The 20,058-nt window shown below is 44.4% G+C and overlaps 2 protein-coding genes and 1 long non-coding RNA gene across 3 annotated transcripts in view; all 3 read left to right on the top strand.

Annotated features, from left to right (window-relative positions):
• The window catches only part of LOC146754403 (obscurin-like), a 53,963-nt gene extending 44,162 nt beyond the window's left edge, over positions 1-9,801 (top strand). The window contains exon 6 of the mRNA XM_085527562.1: positions 9,476-9,801. Coding sequence (XP_085383688.1) covers positions 9,476-9,801 — 326 coding nt within the window. The remainder of the gene's footprint in view (positions 1-9,475) is intronic.
• On the top strand, positions 183-3,682 carry LOC146754404 (C-Jun-amino-terminal kinase-interacting protein 3-like). Its single transcript, XM_085527690.1, has 4 exons — positions 183-628; positions 1,308-1,410; positions 2,023-2,141; positions 3,534-3,682. The coding sequence occupies exons 1-4, from the start codon at positions 397-399 to the stop codon at positions 3,665-3,667; spliced, it is 588 nt and encodes a 195-aa protein (XP_085383816.1). The 5' UTR covers positions 183-396; the 3' UTR covers positions 3,668-3,682.
• Positions 9,802-15,495: 5,694 nt separating the features above from the next.
• LOC146754402 (uncharacterized) lies at positions 15,496-19,824 on the top strand. Its single transcript, XR_014938986.1, has 3 exons — positions 15,496-18,136; positions 19,282-19,440; positions 19,707-19,824. It is a non-coding gene; the product is annotated as an uncharacterized LOC146754402 (long non-coding RNA).
• The last annotated feature ends 234 nt before the right edge of the window (positions 19,825-20,058 follow it).

Below are 20,058 nucleotides of genomic sequence, written 5' to 3'. Positions count from 1 at the left end.
AGCCCTTCAGCTTCTGCTGTAGTCAGTGGCAATTGGAGGTGCTTTTCACTTATGAAAAGACCTTCTTCCTTGAGGTGCATGATGAAGAGGTCGCATAATGATGTGGCTTGTGAAGATAACTCTTCATAGTAAGAGAAGAAGGATGTCAGTCCTTTCACAGGTAGGATTTGCTTGCTGAGTTCAGCATGGGAACTCACTGCTGCATTCTGGTTGCAGTGCCACGTGTCTCCAGTGAACGCTGGGCATTTAGTCAGTGCAGTGAGCAAGGCTCATTTTGCTTAATGCTTTAAGGCAGCCATATACCAACAAACCGGAGATTAACTGAAATATATAGCTCTGCTTTTCCCTTTTTATTCTTTCCCTACCCTGGAATTGCCATAATGTCCCCAAGATGAAATGTCTGAATCTGGGCAGTCCTCAGCAGCTGCCACGCCGAGCACCACTGGAACCAAGTCCAACACTCCCACATTATCTGTGCCCTCTGCTGCTGTCACACCCCTGAATGAGAGCATCCAACCCATCAGCGAATACAATGGCACAACCAAGAGCAACAAGAGGACACGAGAAAAGCGGAACAGCCGGAACATGGAAGTCCAGGTCACGCAGGAGATGAGGAATGTCAGCATAGGTATGGGAGCTGGAGCATGTTTATGAATACAGGTTTCTGAGGTTAGCATCAGAACCAGAACCTTTTCTGTGTAATACAGAGGAAATTCCTGTGCTAACGTTCACCAGCTGTTTCCTAACAGGTTGAGACTATAAAACAACGTGCAACATCCTCTAGTGTAGCATTTGAATAAAAAGACTCACAGCTGAGTCCAGTTCTGTATTTTATTATTGTTTGCCCACAGTGCCAGCCTCAACCAAGCAATGAACGCTCTTGTTCTCATGGGCTTTGTAGATTTTACTTCTGGGGCAGCTTGGAAAGGACAAAAATGTCACCTCTAACACATTAAAGGGGCTAATGTAGTACACAGGTGACATCCTTAATCCTTCGGGAATTCTCTATGCAAACAGACATTGTGTTTATGTTGCTTGCCTCAGCTTTCAAATGTTTTGGTTTCTAAGTATGTTGGTTTCTATGTAAGTTGGCAAAAGGGGGAGTCCCTTATCTTCTTCCTCAAATATTGGTCTTAGGCTACAGATTATACAGAAACCAGGTTAGATTTCATGCACTGAACTGTGCAGTTTCAAAGTGAAATTTTAACTATATGCAGCACCATGACATTGTCAAGCTGTGCTATTTGCAGCTGCAGAAATGCCTTTAAGGAGCACTGTTGCCATAGATCATGTGTTGTCTTACGTAGGTATGGGAAGCAGTGACGAGTGGTCCGATGTTCAGGACATCATAGACTCTACTCCTGAGCTGGATATGTGTCAGGATCCCCGCCTGGAGCGCCCTGGTAACAGGTATTGGTTGTGACTTTCTGCTCTTGGCCCTCTGTCTTGTTTTTGTGAAGGGTGGATATTGTGGTCCAGAGCTCAAGATGCAGCTGTTTCAGAAAATGCATAAATTCTGCCTAATGCAAAAATGAGGTGCTGGCAGCCTTTGAGATCTCCAGGGAAGGCACATATCAGTAATATGGAAGGATCTGTGTGAGTGGCCCAGGCTGCTCTGAGACAGGAAAAAAGAAATCCAGGGCTGTTCACAGCATTTGAGTCCTTATCTGATCTTACTGCTGTGAGGGTTGCTGTTGAAGTTGGTGGGAGTGTAGGCATCACTGCACAGCCTTAGGACTGCCAGTGGAAGGTTTTCTATGAATTTTTGAGTAGTTATCAGCTATTTGAAAAGGCATCAGCGAGGCAAGGCTGAGGTCATGCAAGGTAGGTATTGGTACATGGTATGGGGAATAAAACATTCTTTTTCCTTTACTTACTGAATTCCCTCAGTCAACCCGTGGCAGAATCCACTCTCAGAGTTTTGACTGTACTGGTCTGTGATGCTCAGTATTTCAGAGTTATGTTCTGGCTTAAACATCACCAAGTAAGAAGAATCCTTGCCTTTCTTTCTTCCAACCACAGCCCAACCCAGGGGATTGTGAACAAAGCGTTTGGCATCAACACAGACTCCCTCTATCATGAACTTTCCACAGCAGGATCCGAGGTGATCGGAGATGTTGATGAAGGAGCAGATCTGCTAGGTAAAATTTGTTGGGACTGTTCTGTTTTCTCTGAAGCAAAGACAGCTCCGTTAGGCTTCTAGAAGCGTTTAGATTCACTCTTTTTTCCGAACTTGGATGTTTGACCTTTAGAAAATGGCATGGAATTTGGGATACACTGTGACAGAAATATGCACCTACAGCAGTAATTCTTACCCAACAGCTTGAGTTAATGGCTGTGTATTTGGGCTGTCTTTGTGTCTGTAAGTTATTTTCCTTTGTTTGAAGATTGCTTCTTCCCCTCCTCCCACAAATCTTCACGCCAGTAATTCTGCATTCTGGCAGCTTCACTTGGAATAGAGCTTTTCTTGGAAGTTTGCAAGAAAAAAAAACCCTTTTGTTAAGATTTCTTTAAGTTTAAGGGGAACAATTGTCATTCTCGTATGGAAACATCATAGATTTCACTGCAGTTTTTACCTTCTTAGTCAATCCAAGAGAGTTTTGCATTCTCCTTTTAGGCTGATATTGAAGGAGCTTCTTGTATCTGAAGTCTGATTATGTTCTATGTTCCCAATGAGGACTTTGAAGCAGTCAGAGAAGCAGCTTTGTGTCAGGTAGCAGTCTGATAAAGCTGTGAAAGTGTAGCAGTCCCAGCTGCTTGTGGGTTGTTCCCCCTTTCTCTCATATCTCCTTTCCTGGTCTTCATTATCCCTTTACTCTGGACATAGGGTAGGACTAACAGTTGGGTAATGGGCCCTGCGAAGTCCTTTTTTTCAGTGTTAGGGTGGCCTCCTGTGTTTGCTTTGGAGATTAAAATCTTACTTCATTTAATGGGTGTTTTATGGTGAAAACAGCAGTTGTTACGTTAGTGGTAAGTTCATGTATATAAATGATGTTTTTCTATACAGAAGTTTAAATGAAATTATCAGACTGAGCCCTGGCGCTGCTGTTGGAAAAAAAAAATGTTGTAAAATGCAGCTGTCCTTTGCATGCTGAAATGTGGCTGAAGTGCACATTTAATTTCAGCAGATCTGTCTGCTAACAGGAGAATGATCACAAAGGGAGGGGAACAAGAAGGCAGTGGAAACTGGCCGTTCTGCACTTAGTGCTGTGTGACTGAGAAAAGAAAGGTTTATCCAGGCTGAGATGCGACTGTCTGAGACTCGTGTCTGGAAGGCTGGGGGTGGCTGAGGCGTGTGGCTGCAGTTCTAACAGGGGTTCCCTCTCCTTGGTTTTTTTGTCCTGTATGTAGAGTCATGGCAGTTCCCGTCCTTACTATTTCATGCCTTTTGACACTGAAATGGCTGAATCATTGTTAATTCTTTTTTTTTTGAAACAAAATTTTAGTTTTGTTGGTTTCAGTCACTGATCGATCCTTTTTTTCACTTCCTTTTTTCCCTTGTCTCTCTGTGCTTCGCTGGACATGGCCCATAGGGGAGTTCTCAGGTGTGTATCTCTGCTCTGCTCAGTTTCCTTTCTTGTTTGTTTTTACCTCGTTGAGACTCAATGATATGGTATACACGTGTGATACTCCCCTGCTCTTGTCCAATCACGGTTGGCTTTGCTGACTTTCTCCCACCTTTGCCTTGCTTGGTTCCTTGCACTGGCGGGTTCCTGGGCAGGAGGCTATTCCTGCTTGGTGTTCACGTGTCTGCTGTGTTTTGATCCGCTTTTTGTGTAGCTTTCTGCAGGTTTTGACACTGGCCCATCTCAAGGTCTTGAGAAAACCACGCTGTGCCTTTCCTTTGCTTTGGGGTGCAAAGTGCCTCGTTTTAGGGCAGGCGCTGTGCTCTGCGCTGAGCTCAGCTGAGCACAGGATTTACATAGTTCACTCCTGTTCTTCAAGTAAACAAGACTGTGAGGAGTCCCTCTGCTTGCATGATGCTCACTATGAGTTTCTTAATGCATCCTGACCCACAGCTGCAGTGAAAAGAAAGACTTTTCTGTAGGGAAGAGAGTGGCGGAACCACAGGCCTTTTTTTGTTTGTTTTGTCTTTTCAGTAGGAGTTTGAAGTGCCGCCTCTGTTGCCTTTTGTCCCATACGAAGGTCAGCAGGCCTAAATTGCAGAATTTTCACCTCTCTGTAAAATGCATTTGGGTACTGATAAAAAAAATAATTAGATGAAATCAAGGAAATCGCTGTTGATTTCAGTGCAAACTGGATGAAGTTTCACCTGTAATAAGGACAGGCGACTTGGGCTGATACGGTACAAAATCTGTGGCATAATTGTGCAGTGCTGAGCTCTGTCACATTCCTCTGCACGGAACCTCCTGATGTTGGGTCTGTAAGGTCACAAAAGGGAGGAAGGAACGGCATCATCATCTCTCTTAGTTCAGATTGTTTGGGCTGTCACTGTAGGCCATTTTTGGGTGGTCTTTTCTCAGAGACTCCCCCTCTGAAGTGGCACTGGAATTTATCTCAGTAGCAAAGTGGATTTGGATCTGTGCAGGAAGGCCAGATAACAGCTCTGATATCCCTCCTGTTTTGTTTTTTCTCCTGCCCTTTCTTCACCCTGTTCATCATGTCTGTTGACTTGCCATTGTGGTGGGGTTGGAATGCACAGAGATATTTAGTCCAGGGTAAGTGACCTAAACATGATAGCACTGAGTGTAGGGTAAGCCAATCTACCCAGCTGCTTGGTATCTGAAACAGATTGCTTCATGCCCATGCCAGCTGATGAATGTCTGCAGTTCACAGCTATTGGCCAGTGCATTCAGTCAGCAGGTTTACCACTGCATCACCATAGAGCAGTACTTTCAGCTCCAGGTTCAGACAGCCTTTCTGATTGCACTGGAATAGTTTAGAAGTAGGGGAGCAATCATTCCAATAATATCTTTATCAATCAGCTTTGCATGACAAAATATTAAAAATAAACATTCATTATGGGAGGACTTGTTTGTCATTGGGTGGAAACCTCTGCAGAAGCATGTTTAGAGCATTATTAATCAGTAGAAGGAGATGTTTGGTTGATTTTTACTTAGTAAATCTGGCAAGAAGACCAAATGAAATATCTTGAATTGCTCAGCAGTGACACAATGATGAGTGCAGAAACAGAAGGTGATACTTTTTCAGAGATCTTGCAGCAAACATTGACCACCTTACCCTGATATCAATTGAAATAACGAGGCCTTTGCTCCTGACAGGTGCTGCAGTGAGATTTACCAATAAGAGCAAAGATGTAGAAAAGATCTGCGCTCGGCTGCGTGAGGAAGCCAAACTGCAGGCTGAGCTTTCAGACACAGGTGCTACTGTGGAGTGGATGAAGGATGGGAAGGAGCTCAAGGCCAGTGAAAAATATGAACTGCACATTGTGGGGAAGAAACACACCCTGAAAATTCACAGCGTCTCTATGGATGATGCTGGAAGTTGTCAGTGCATCTGTGAGGGGGATAAAATGCTCTATCAGCTTTCAGTGAAAGGTATGTGACAGTCTGGGCTGTGCTCTTCCGGCCCAGGGCCAGCAGACTGCATTCACCTGACTCCCCGACAGTCCAGCTGTTGTCAGACAGCATCTGGGGTGTTTTCAGTGGCTGTTTTGACTTGAACTGGCCAATCTGCTTTGTAGAGCCATTTGATTTCTGTGTTCTGTCCTGTGATTCGTCCCTAAGATATAGAGGAAATGAAGGGAAAGATAGGAAAAAGAACATCCCAGCCTTCCTGCTCTTCTCTCAGGGTGGCCACGAGAGATGATGTAAACAGCTCTTTTTGTAGCAGTGATCCCAAACGTAGAAGAGACCTGTGAAGAGTCACAGGGATGTTTACTTAGCTGTCATTCCATGGTGGGCTTTTTCTGACACAGATGGAGAGAGAAACTGAACTTTCCCACGCAGGTCTCTGTTTTGCTGCAGGGTGTAGGTCTGATCTCTGAGATCCACACGCTGGGCCTTCATTGCAAAAAATGAGAGCCCTTTGTTTGCTCCAGTGGAAGACTTTCCATTTCTGCAGTACCCTCTGCAGATGACACAAATGCAAATGCACCTTCTTCCCAGCAACAATTGCCTTTTTTTTTTTTACACTGAGTTTGCATGAGGCTCTTCATCATACTCTGCTGGCTTGTCACCCTTGTTGGTCCGTGGAGAAACAACAAAGCCCTAGAGTAGTGTATGCACATGAATCTTTGAAGTTAATAGGGGCCAGTTTTATCATCTAACTTTTGCGCTCCAATTAATTTCCATAAAGGAATTCTGTTTATCTTTTCAGTCCTAAGTGATATCTCCATCTTTTAGGCTCGATTTGTTTGCCAGGGGGTTACAGTGCAGTAATAGATACCCCCTCCATTGATTTCCTTCTAGTTTGCTTGTTCCAATTCTTTCCTCAGTTTTCCTATTTTAGACATTTTCTTGAAGCCTTGGGCTTCTTCCTTTGGCTCTGTCCCCTGTCCAGTGTATGTCCTTCAACTTGTGGAGATAAGGTAATCTGGTACGTGGTTTATAAAAGCTGCCAATTTGCCAGCATCTGAATTAGAATCCAGCAATTAGAACTAGGACTAAACGTGCACGTTTGATCTTATGATAAATGAATGCCTCATGGTCACAAATGTCCCTGCAGTTCTTTACCATCATACATATTTTGTGTGTCCATATTTTGTTTCAGCACTGGCAAACTTTGTAATCAAAGAGACAACTGGAGGAGTAATCAGGGCCGTTGCTGGAAAGCAAGCTGAATTTGTTTCTGAGACCTCTGAAGCCAATGTCATGGTGAAGTGGTACAAAAATGGCAAAGAAATCAACCAGTAAGAAATTCACAATGGAAGATAAAGGGAAACTGCATAAGCTTGTGGCTTCAGCTGTAACGAAAGTAGACGAGGGAACATACATCTACACAACTGGAGATGACACTCTGATTTTTGATTGGAAAGTCTCAGGTAAGTTTGTGAGGCAAACATGGGATCACAATCCATGTAAAGCACTTCAGACTTAATTCATTTGATTTGTCCAACCCTGTGGGTTTCCAGTATTTAGTACAAAGTTTGCATATCTCTATTGAAGCAATTCTGAACTTCCTGTTGTCCCTATGCAAATCCACAGTATGAGCAAATCATGTAACTGTGTTGTGATGAATTCAGGACAGCCTTAGCTCCAGCTGGGGCTGGAGTCACGACTTGAGCCCTGACATCTGGGCTTCATTCTTCTAGTTCATGAATTGCCTCAGTGCTTACATCATCTTTAAACCTATGACTGAAATGGTCCTAAGTTCTTAGCATGGGAATCCTGTCTCCTCTTTTGACAAATTAAACTCCACATTTGGAGAGTTGAGTGTCTCCTGCTGTACCCGAAGGATGTTGTGATCTCTGAGGTGTCTCCCTGAGGTGCTGTAAGCACAGCCATTAGCTCATAGTGCAAGTAAAGCACTGTCAGGTCAAGCCTGGAGGAGTAATGCTTGTCACTGACATGTTCCTGTTCAGGGTGGAGCTGGAGGGTAAAATAACACAAGAAATTGTCATTGAAATTCAGTATCTGTGAAATTCAGCTGGCTGCATTCACAGAACCTGGCGTTAAGGTCTGTTTTTTGGTGTATATCTTGAGCCTATTTTCCATAACCCAGTTTTCATTTATGAACTGAAGCTCTACTGAAAGCCTTTCGCTGTAATCTATCTATGTGATATTGATTGATGCTATTAGTTCTTAACAGCTTGACTCTAGAGGGACTGTTCTTCTTTGGTCACCTAGTTTTAAAAGAATAGATGGCTCCTGTCTATTACAATTTTTAATGCATTATTTGTTCACTGATGCCATAAATGCGCCTGGCATAGCAATTGGCCTTGGTATATTCAGTGACTGAAAGCAACAGTTGTTGCTGTAAGAAATGCAGTACTAAGCTAGGTCTGCCTGTAGCTGACAGCCATCAGCTTGCTCCTCAGGCAGGTTCTGTCTGGATGGAATGAAGGGCTTGAAATACTGATGTGCTCATCAAACGCTGCTTGTTAGCTTAGAGACAAGGTGTTGAATAGGTTTGTTCATGTATTGCAAACACGTTACTTAGCTGCCTTCATTTTAGCTTCAGAAGAACATGTGCAGAATACAGAATTGATTAAAAGAAATAACAACTGTCTGCATAGAACTTACTCTTTCCTTACACGGGAGAATCAAGCACACGTTTGTATGTGAGTACCTCCAGAGGTGAAACTCGATCACCCAAATGTAATGAGCAGAGACATTACAATCAGTTCTAACTGTATCTTCATGCTGAATAAGCCTGTGTCAGGATGTAAACCACTTTCTCTTTTTTTCTTCAGATGGAGCCATTAATTTTGTCAAGAAGCCCAAAACGACTCCAGAAATATCAGTCAGTCCTTCTGAAGACCTGGAGCTGGTGTGTGAGGTGTCAGCTGCAAGCGGAGCTGTCGTATGGAAGAAAGATCAAACAGAGGTGAAGCAGGACCAGAGGACAACCATCATCTGCCAGGGGACGCACCGCAAGCTCATGGTCAAAAATGTGACCCTGAAAGACCAAGGGAGCTACAGCTGTGAAACAAAAGATGACAAAGCAACATTCCAAGTGAAAGTCAGAGGTGAGAAAATGCTTGGAATCCCAGAGATAAAGGAACGCTTCATTTTGTGTGTCTTGCATTTGGAGGATCAACTGACAGCCTCTCTGGTGCGAAACACTTTGGCTATAGGACTTTCTTTGTCATCTAGTGTCATAGCTACACTTTTCTACATGTGCTTTTCCATCCAGGAATGAATTACTGCAACAAACAATAGGCAAGGAGGGTAACTTGTGCAGCTCTTATAGTCAGCTGGTGTCTGCAGGGTTACAGTGCAAGAGCACACCAGGCATGCAAGGAGTAGAAAAGGGGAGGTGTTTGAAGAGATCTGGTTACAAAATTTGAATGACACAATTAGGTGGAAAATGCAAATAATCAGACTCATAAATGACCTGGGTTGCAAAGGCCCACAGTGCTCATCCAGTTCCAACCCCCTTCTTCCTATGTGCAGGGTTGCCAAGCAGCAGCCCAGGCTGCCCAGAACCACATCCAGCCTGGCCTTGAATGCCTGCAGGGATGGAGCATCCACAGTCTCCTTGGGCAACCTGTTCTAGAGGGCCGTTCCCTTCTGATTTACTGGAAATGTAGAGAGACATGAGAAGAAAAAAAGATAAGGGAGGAGGTTCAGTTGTGCATGCAGGTGTTCTAAATCTCATGTCCAAATCTGCTATCACACTTCGAAATGTTTAGATTTATGATATGATATGAACTGATATGCCTATCATTTCCCAAGGCAAAATAGAGGGGAAAGTATTTTCCTGTCTTAATGAGGCATCATGATGGTCCCTGTGAAGGGCAAGTATAGTGAAAATGGGGAACTGGATTTAGCTCTGCAGCAGACTACAGCAAAATGGTGTGACTGTTGTGATGTCCCTGCAGAGAAAGAAGACGTGTTTACAAACAAGGACAAGGTACAAAAGGAGGTGAAGGCTGTACTGACTCAAAATGCCACGCTGAGCTGTGAGGTGGCCCAGGAGAAGACGGAGGTGAAGTGGTACAAGGAGGGGAAACTGATCACCTGGAGCAGTAAGTTCAAGGTGGAGTCAGAGGGCAAACAGCGTCGGCTGGTGGTGAGCCAGGTGGAGAAGAAAGATGCAGGGGAGTACAGCTGCGAGGCTGCTGGCCAGAAACTCACCTTCAAGATTCATGTCACAGCTGAGAGAAATTGTTTTGACTGTATTGAACCCCCCAGCAAAGAAGGAGGGGAAAGTTAAGTGGTTTGACACATTCAACCCCAGCATTCAGTGATGTAGACGGTGCTTAAATTCTGTTTAATTCGTGTGCTTTTCTGTTTGCCTTCTGAAGCTATGAACACTTAGGACTTGGATAGCCTCAGCTTAAGACAGGCTGGAAATAATTTGGGAATTTCCCTGGGGATCTCAAGTAGATGCAATGATAGCAAAATGAGAAGTCAATAATTACAGGGGAAATTAAAGGTTATTAAAGATATCTTCAGGGCACAAGCACACCCCTGCAAATGCTTCTTCCTAAATAGTCTCAGAGACAGCATTTGGTCACAATGCTAGATGGCAGCATTGGTGGTTTCTATTAAATTAAAGAAACCTGCACTTAAAAAGGTTTTCCCGTATTTTCTTTTGTTTTCTTCTCTATAGCAGGTGCAAAAGAAATGCTTAAAAATAGAAAGCCTTCAAGCTGGTGCTTTTCTTTCCAGAAATGGAGGAAGACAGGCATTCTATTTATTAGGAGAGTCTGATAAGAAAGTGGAAAAAAGCTTTTTACCAGGGTCTATAGCAACATAACAAGGGGCAATGGTTTCAAAAGTGAAGAGGGTAGACTCAGTTTGGACATGAGAAAAGTTCTTCATGATGAGGGTGGTGATACACTGGAACAGAAGGCTGTACTGACTCAAAATGCCACGCTGAGCTGCGAGGTGGCCCAGGAGAAGACAGAGGTGAAGTGATAAAAGGAGGGGAAACTGATCATCTTGAGCAAGAAGTTCAAGGTGGAGTCAGAGGGCAAACAGCGTCGGCTGGTGGTGAGCCAGGTGGAGAAGAAAGATGCAGGGGAGTACAGCTGCGAGGCTGCTGGCCAGAAACTCACCTTCAAGATTCATGTCACAGGTAAGACAGGTGTTGTCTGAAATACAGCAGAGAACAGTAAAGTAAAATCTAGTTTCTATTATACAGTGATCCAGGTGCAGTAGTCTGTGCTGAGGTTTTTTCCCTATACTTGATTGCCTGGGTTTGTAGCAAGTATGTGGTTTTAGTATGGCACAAAGACCTGTTTCAGTCTGTCTGTAGAATAATAATTACTGGTATATGTACAATGGAAGCAATATTCAAGATATTATTCAAATCTCTCCTGTGCCTGAGATCCCAAACTGTAATTCTTGTTCACCGAAACATTTGACTAAGATAAGTATGTGCAGTGAGGCTGGAGTGCATGTTCTACGTGCAGCCTTTCATGGCAGGAGAAGCAGGAACTTCTCCTAGTAGTACACTGCCTTTTTACTATGCCTTTATGTTGGAGGCTGCATCTGGATAGGTGAGTCTGCTACTCACAGTAAGAGACCTGGTAGAGCTGACTATTCCCAGAGCTCAAAGTAAAATAGATATCTGCAAATCACACACAAAGAACAAAGGACTGCGTTGGTGAGCATATTTCCTTTGTGCCTTTGACAGTCACAGTTGTGGCAATGGTAGAGGCCATGAGGAGTCTGTTCAGGAAGCCAGGAGTACTGTTCTGGGTCATGAAAAGGCAGCCAGTGCTATCACACGTTTATGTGTTTTGATGTTTCACAGTGGGTCTTAAGCAAAAGGAACTCAGGTTTTGGTTGCCTGCAGGACAGATGTTCTTTTGGGTTAAATATGTTTGCATAGTGACTTGCAACCATGGGACTGGTGTTCAAGGACCCTCTTGGTTCCTTCAGTTCCTAGGTTCTTTCTTGCCTAGATTTGACACTTTGTTTCAACAGAAGAGCTGATATTTGCTTTGGGAGCACTAAGCAGCTGTTTATGTGGCTTAGAGGAAGACTGTCTGTCTTCTACCCTGTGGGCATGGAACAGCCACAGTTCCCCCTGGAACAACATCAATGACCCACACCACTAATTGGATTCTCCTTTTTAATGTAGTGGTAGCGAGGTGAAAATGTGGCTGTGGAATATTTTTACTAAGGAACTTCTATATAGATTTTGTTCATCTTTGCGCACCTCATCACCTGATCTGTGTCAGTGAGCAGAAGCTGAAAGCAGGCATGGGATGTTCTGAATAGCAGAGAAAGAGATAGGGAGGAAGGTGATTAAGACAATCCCCTCTGCTGCTGTGTGTCCCAGAACTGCCCAGTTCTGTGGCAAAGTGTTGTACAAGATGAAGAGGCCAAGAGATTGGGAGTAGAATGAATAGAAAATATGCCTTACTTAGGCCATACTCAGCGTATTAATACTTCTCAGTTAGTTTTAGAATTCTAGAAGTGAAAGGTAAGGAGGTAGAAGCCTGCAAGTTGTGTCCTTTTTTACAGCTGCTCTTTTCTTATGGGAGGATGAAGTGATGAAGATTGGACGTCATAATGCCCTTTGTGACATCATAATGCCATTTGAGACATCATAATGCCCCTTTGTGACGTGATAATGCCCCTTTGTGACGTGATAATGCCTTTTTGTGACGTCATAACACCCCTTTGTGATGTCATAACACCCCTTTCTGACGTCATAACACCCCTTTCTGACGTCATAATGCCCCTTTCTGATGTCATAATGAGCCTTTCTGATGTCATAATTCCAAATTGTGATGTCATAATGCTTCTTTGTGACGTCATAATGCCCTTTGTGACGATGTAATGCCCTTTGTGACGTCATAATGCTCCTTTGTGACGTCATAATGCTCCTTTGTGATGTCATAATGCTCCTTTGTGATGTCATAATGCTCCTTTGTGATGTCACAATGCCCTTTCTGACGTCATAATGCCCCTTTGTGATGTCATAATGCTTCTTTGCGATGTCATAATGCTCCTTTGTGACGTCATAATGCCCCCTTGTGATGTCATAATGCTCCTTTGTGATGTCATAATGCCCTTTCTGACATCATAATGCCCCTTTGTGATGTCATAATGCTTCTTTGTGAGGTATCTGTGGTGCCATTGATAATGAAGTATGATGAACTGGAAGGCTTTCAGTAGAATTGCAGCCCTAACATAAACAATGACTTGAACTCTGGAATTCTGTGTAAAATCATTACCTAGCTTGTGGTCCGGCTCTTCAAACCAAAGGCTATGAGGTGCTGCTCTTGTTGACACAGGCTGTGAAAGATGACTTGAGCTCTAAGAGTAATTTCCCTTCTGCTCTTGATATGAACGTCAAATCCACAATTAGAATATTAAGAACATAATATAAAAGTTTTTTCTGCTGGACTGAGGACTGGGCAGTAAGAAACCGGATGAGGTTTAACAAAAGCAAGTGTAGAGTCTTGCATCTGGGTAGAAATAATTGCATGCACCAGTACAGGCTGGGGGAAGAGCTGCTGGAGAGGAGCTCTGCTGAGAGGGACCTGGGCGTCCTGGTGGACAACAGATTAACCATGAGCCAGCAGTGTGCCCTTGTAGCCAAAAAAGCCAATGGCATACTGGGGTGTATTAAAAAGAGCGTGTCCAGCAGGTCGAAGGAGGTGATCCTCCCCCTCTACTCTGCCCTGGTGAGGCCTCATCTGGAATATTGTTTCCAGTTCTGGGCTCCCCAGTACAAAAAGACAGGGATCTCTTGGAAAGAGTCCAGCGGAGGGCCACAAAGATGGTGAAGGGCCTGGAGCATCTCCCCTATGAGGAGAGACTTAGGGAACTGGGTCTGTTTAGCCTTGAGAAAAGAAGGCTGAGGTGTGGGAGCCATAGTGGTGAGTCTGGTCTCTTTTCAGTAGTGCGTGGGGATAGGACTAGGGGTAATGGGATGAAAGTACAGCATAGGAAGTTCCGCACAAATGTGCGGAAGAACTTCTTTACAGTGAGGGTGACGGAGCACTGGAACAGGCTGCCCAGGGAGGTGGTGGAGTCTCCTTCTCTGGAGATATTTAAGACCCGCCTGGACACCTACCTGTGTGACATGGTGTAGGGAGCCTGCTTTGGCAGAGGGGTTGGACTCGATGATCTCTAGAGGTCCCTTCCAACCCCTACGATTCTGTGATTCTGTGACTTCCATTAGCTGTTAGCCATAGTTTGGAACTTGCAAAGCAATCATATTGGAGCCTTGCTGGGCAACCTGCTCCAGTGTCTCACCACACCCACAGTAAAGCATTTCTTCCTAATATCCAATCCTAATCTACCTTCTTCCCATGTAAAGCCATTTCCCCTCATTCTGTTGCTACCTGCCCTTATGAAAAGTCCCTCCCCAGCCTTCCCTGTAGGCCCTCTTCAGATACTGGAAGGCCACTCTAAGTTCTCCTTGGAGTCTTCTCCAGGCTGCAGAGCCCCATCTCTCTCAGCCTGTGCACATAGCAGAGGTGCTTTCAGCCCTCTCTGATCACCTTCATGGCCCTCCTCTGGACCTGCCTGAACATCTCTAAGTCCTTCTTGTGTTGAGGGCTCCAGAACTGCGTGCAGTGCTCCAGATGGGGTTTCAATGAGAGGAGTGTGGAGGGGCAGCACCACCTCCCTCGACCTGCTGGTCATGCTTCTATGCTTTAAGCTTATGCTTTAAGGTCCTATATGCTTTAAGGTTTAGATAGTGCAGTCGCCACACCTCTTCAGGTTTATCTATGAAGGTCCCTTCCAAGTGAACCGTGCTGATCCAGACAGTTTGGACTGCTCATTAAAATGTTTTAGTAAGTTGGGCTGGTCCTACGAAGTAGTTTGACTGCAGTAAGCAATGTACATGGTGCGCTGTGAGTACTGCACACATTCCTCTTGGCAGCTTGTGGAACAGACATTGTGCATTGTTTGGATTGTGTAAGCATTCCTGTTGGTCTCTTGTGATGCTTACCTTCTTAGAGCACCTTTCCTCGTTTGGCTCTACATATTTTGCTACCTTACTTGTTCTGTTTGGCTTAGCAGGGAAGGTCTTCTTCTGAAGCATCCTCAGTCTTGGTCTGGGCAGCATACTTAGAAATGACATGGACGTTACATGAGTGGGTGGTCAAAGGGGGGAAGAACTCACCTTTCTGATCTGTTTCCTTTTAGAACACAGTCCTGGAGAGGATTTGCTTTCCTTGTTTCCTGGAGACTTGGATTCTTAGATGGTTTTGACTGCAGCTATTTCTGATGTTAATTCCTTTCTCTGTACTTTAGTAGCCAAGTACACGTGGAGTGCTTTGGAATTGTCTGAAGTTGCCAGGTTGCTTGTGATCACATATGTAACGTGGAGTTATGTGTTGTGCCAGTGATAATTCAGTGTGATGAACTTGAAGGCTTTCAGTAGAATTGCAGCCCTAAAGTAAACAATGACTTGAACTCTGGATTTCTGTGTAAAATCATTAGCTAGCTTGTGGTCTGGGTCTTCAAACCAAAGGCTATGAGGTGCTGCTCTTGTTGACACAGGCTGTGAAAGATGACTTGAAGCTCTAAGAGTAATTTCCCTTCTGCTCTTGATATGAATGTCAAACCCACAATTACAGTATTAAGAACATAATATAAAAGTTGGTGCTGCTGGCCTATTGGCTTCCATTAGCTGTTAGCCATAGTTTGGAACTTGCAAAGCAATCTTATTTAGATTTTAGTGATGAAATCTTCTGATGAAATCTTCCTTTTAATTCTGCATAAGAATCTCAATGGAACATTTCAGTCTGAAAAGGCTCTGGCATATGAAGATGTGCCAGACTGCAGCCATGTGCCAGATGCGTTTGGATCCATGGAATTTTCTGATGTAGCTTCAGTGTTTGAATAATCTCCGCTCGATCTAAATACTCAGAGAACAAAGCAGGTGTGTGAAGATGTACAGCTAGTTTCTTACAGAAAAAATACAGCACTTAATCCAGAAATCTGCTTCTCATTGTATCTAGTGCTTACTCCATATTTAAGTATCTAGTGGACCTTGACCAAAGGGAGATACAGATTGAGCAAAGAAGTATGTTAAGCATAAATTTTGGTGCCTTCTACCTGTAGGCCATGGTTGGTTTAATGAGAACCCTAACTCCAGTGTTTGGTTTGCACAGAAACAGCAAGCAAGGGAACAAGTAAAGGAGTCAGTGAGGATTTTAAAACACAATGGGAAGCGATGAGGCACAGTTCATAAGATTCTGGAGTTAGGCTAAAGGTACACAGACCTTTAAAGGTACCGAAAGAAGTTCAGTCTTACTGTGTTGGACAAGAAAATCCACAGTGAAGTGATTGAAATTTTGCAGCCAAACCAAGTGATAATTCATAGTTATGTTTAGATAAGCTGGTGAGGGTTAATCGTAAATGGGGAATTGACATGAACAAATAAAAAATGGCATTTGAGAGTCTATAAGAAACGCACTTATTCTAGGAAAGAATCAGAGGTTTTAACTCTTTTGTTCAATAGACAAGTAGTGTATGATGTTTTTATAAGCATTGTGTCTGACCTTCTCAGCTGTTAGAATTTCTTTGACAGTAACTTCTCCGGCTGTGATCAGAAAACCTTTTGTTCCGTCTCTGGCACCATTCGAGGCATGATACTCAACTGGGTGATATGGAATTCACACTGTCAACTCCAGTGACAAGAAAAGTGGCATCTAAGCAGCGTGCAAACACAGAGAATGTTGATGCAGAGTCAGCGTTAAGAAATGAGCTGCCCTTTGCATTTCCTGCTCCTGCTCTTTTCAAAGAGTCAGACAGAGAAGCAAGTAGAAGGCATACCCTTTCAGGCGCCTACTTCCAAAGGTATGTTGTATCTAACAAATGAAAACCTAGAACATGTGTAGCTTAGGAATTTTTTACTTTAAATATGAATGCAATCCTTGTACGTCCTGATATTCTGAAAGATTTCTGTGTGGGGTTTATTTGGTCACAGCACATACAGCTGCCACCAGCCTGTACATCTAACAGTGCACTGCAAGCAGTTTAACCATCTATCAGGGCACGGTACTCATCTATTAATGATAGAAGTTCTCACAGTTTCACAAGGATCATGCCTTGAGATGCATTCAGATAATGAGACAAGTGCTGTGCTCCTAAATCTAGCATGTGCTTCTACTTCCCATTGAGATCTAGTAGATAATTTCTTTAACATTCATGATGAGGGTTTTGTTTTTATTTTTTTCTGGTCTATTATTTTGAGTGAAAGAAAAGGGTATGCTTTTATTTAAGCGTGCTTTTGATTGCAACATGCTTCTATATTAAATGTAACCTACTGAATTCTTCATGATAGCATACCAGTACTTGTGTGTATCTGTTCTCCCTAATAGAGGGAGAAGAGACTCAGTGAACCTGGACAGTGTTACCCAGGGTTGTGAGAACAGCTGAATGATTGTTGAGAACTGGTCAACTCGTGAGCCTGAGACCTGGGATCCTCCATCCTAGGGTGGAACTTTACTGGAGCATGTGGATGCCACCAAAACAAAAGGACTGTGTACAATAGACTGAGAGTTTGCTGAGTTTCTTGGTTGACAGAAAGCACAACTAACTCAGCAGCAAGTGACATATTTGGGATAGGAGATGACAGCTGGACTTTGAACCTTAAGGACTGCCAAGAAAGAAGCCATCTGCTCAACCCCTGAGCTGCAAACTGCCAAGGAACTCCATACGTTGCCAGGAATGACAGGAGGGTGCCGACCATGGATACACAGCTACGGACTGATGGTAAACTTCAAACAGCTTGAAGTGAGTAAGGGATAGCCAGGGTGCACTGGTGCTCAATATTCAGGAAGCCTATAAATCTACAGTGGGCCAAAGAATACCAGTTTTAATATCTCATGCAGTGTTTACTGTATTGGAGGCAAAAGGTGGACATTGGCTCTCACCCCAAAGATTCCCGAAATACCAGGCCATCCTGGTAGAGCAGGGTGATATAGAAATAATTGTAACTACTATTGCCAACCCAGTATCTTTCCTTAGCGGAACTCCCCTGGTGGAGAACCAGGATGACATCACTGCTTTGAAACAACTGAAGCTGCACATTGCAGCCGGTCGGTCGGAGCTGAAGGACGAACCCTTAGAAGATGCAGAAGACGCCTGGTTTACCAGCAGCTGCAGTTTTGTGAGACAAGGAGACTGTAAGGCAGGACATGCGGTAACTGCTACTGAGCAGGGAATGGAAGCACAACCATCAGCCGTGGGGACTTCACCTCAGAAGGCTGAAATAACTGCCTTGACAAGAGCCTTAATGATATGGACGGATGCTAACTATGTGTTTGGGATGCCACATGCTCATAGTACCATCTGAAAAGAGCAAGTATTGCTCACACACAAGGAAAAGAGCGTGATGTAAATCTACCAAGGGTAGAGTTTGATTTTGAGTTGGATTTTCTGGGCTTTGAGACACGTCTTCCAGATGCACACTGTGTTATTTCTGATGTGTTGACCTTTGAGGTCCAGCCTTAAATGAGGATTCAAGTAATACCATAGCAGGAATGGTTTAGATTGGAATTGGAATGCAGAAGGTTGGAGCCCGCAGGAGCAGGGAATCAATCATCTCCCTATGCTTGGCACTGGTGAGTCCTCACCTTGAGTTTTGTGTTCAGTTCTTGGCCCCTCACTGCAAGAAGGACACTGAAATCCTGAGATGTGTCCAAAGAAGAACACTGAAGGTATGAGGTATCTAGAGCACAAGTCTCTTTGCAAGCACTATCTTAGAGGCAGCCTTGATTTCTCCTGCCCCAAGCTTTGTGCCACAAGAGCTCTCCTGCTTCTCGCTGTGATGTGAGACCATATGGAAGGCTCTGCAGAGGTCCTTCCTTTTCTTGACTGTATTTTGTGTGGCTTTGGACTTGTTTTTGTCTTTCCCAAAGCCCTCTGCCCAATTCTGTGTCCTTCTCTGCAGCCTTGAATTCGATTCAGAGCAGGTTCCCGAGCTCAGTGTCTGAGACATTCACAGCATGAGCTCCCTGTGCAAGATGTATTTCAGGGAGCTCCCGAGCCCTCTGCTGACTAAGCATCTCTATGCCAAATTCTCGGTAAGCTCAGGGCAGTGACTTGGAAATGACACGTACCTGTTCCCTGGGCGTCCTGGCTAGTGGTTGCAGCATTGCCCCAGCTCTGAGGTCTTCTTTCTGTTAGCCCCATGAGGCATGTCTTTGCCACATCCTGCCTCTCACTTGATGGCACTTGTGGTGGTGCCAGGAGGTGCTTATTTAAGCTATTCACAATGGTTGTGAGAATTCCCTTTCCTTTGCTGTTCCCCTGCTATTGATAGTATGGGGTTAATAGCAAAGGGGACTTGGAGTCAAATGCCTGCTGCGAGGAGCTGCACTGCGCAATCAGGCTGTAAAGCCCCCCAGAGCTTGCACTGCTTGGCCTTGATGGCACAGGCTGTGTGTATAATCAGGAGGGGTGTTAACTCTTTGAAAGGGCTGATAATAGCAAGACAAGGGGAAATGGTTTTAATTTGAAAGACGGAAGATTTACGTTGGGTGGTAGGGGGAGATTCTTTACTAGGAGAGTGCTGAGGTCCTGGAACAGGCTGCCCAGGTACGTTGTGGATCCCCCATCTGTAGAGGTGTTCAAGGCCAGGTTAGATGTGGCCCTGGGCAGCCTAGTAAATTTGGAAGATAGGTGGCCCTGCCAGGCAGGGAGTGGAGCTTCATGATCCTTGAGGTCCCTTCCAACCCGGGTCATTCTGTGATTCTGTGTTCCCCAGATGCCTCTTGGAAGTCATCAAGTCTGCCTCAGTGCTGACCACCAGTGCATTGTCCCCATGGGACTTAATAAGACACTTGGTGTCTCTGGCTGGGATCTGCTCGGTGATAAACATGCACGTGAAGAACTTAGCGATAGAGTGGGCTCCAAACCTCTTAAGGTAAACTTCTTTTTCCATTTCAACACGATGCTTAGTTCTGCTCTCCCCCAACCCAAAGGGGCACAATTTCTAGATGACAGTTTCTACTCACTTGTTTAGCTGGGACTGCTGTGTCCCTGATCATCCAGGATAATTTCGTCAGTGGCATCGCTGTTTGCCCACTGCGGAAGTCTCCAGAGCCCAACCTGACAGTTTTTGGCTACAGAAATTCAGACTTGGGGAAATGACCTTGGGGAAATGACTTGTAAGATCTGCCTTTTCTTCAGATCCCAGCAGAGCCAATCTTCCTGCGCCATTGAAGCTGCCTGCATGGAGCTGCAGACTCAGTCAGCTGTGGTGGAATTCCTCATCAGCCACACAGATGTCATCTTCTGCTCCGAATCCACACCAGTCATGGGAGAGTGAGCAGGTGAGTGTCTTCCTCCATTAGCTTGATCTTGATCTGGCACCTTGATCCAATCCAGGGCTTCTCCAAGACCTTTGAAAATTCTATTACTGTCGAGGAGACAGCAGGCTTCTGGGCTTAGGTTAGAATATGGTGCCCCATTCCTGGATCCTTAGTGTGTCCAAACACAAGCCTTACTTGGAGAAAACCATCACTGCTGTTAAGATTTTTTG

This window comes from Coturnix japonica, chromosome W (genome assembly GCF_054131305.1).
Source record: "Coturnix japonica strain WE chromosome W, WE-NBRP24, whole genome shotgun sequence".
In the NCBI taxonomy this organism is placed as follows: Eukaryota; Metazoa; Chordata; class Aves; order Galliformes; family Phasianidae; genus Coturnix; species Coturnix japonica.
Note: the sequence above shows the minus strand (reverse complement) of the source record. Positions and strands in the feature narration are given on the sequence as shown.

Excerpts from the sequence above, each read along its gene's own strand:
- LOC146754404 (XM_085527690.1), top strand. The coding sequence starts at position 397 with ATGTCTGAATCTGGGCAGTCCTCAGCAGCTGCCACGCCGAGCACCACT. Across the intron at positions 629-1,307 it reads GATGAGGAATGTCAGCATAG|GTATGGGAAGCAGTGACGAG; the intron begins GTATGGGAGCTG and ends TGTCTTACGTAG. Across the intron at positions 1,411-2,022 it reads CTGGAGCGCCCTGGTAACAG|CCCAACCCAGGGGATTGTGA; the intron begins GTATTGGTTGTG and ends TTCCAACCACAG.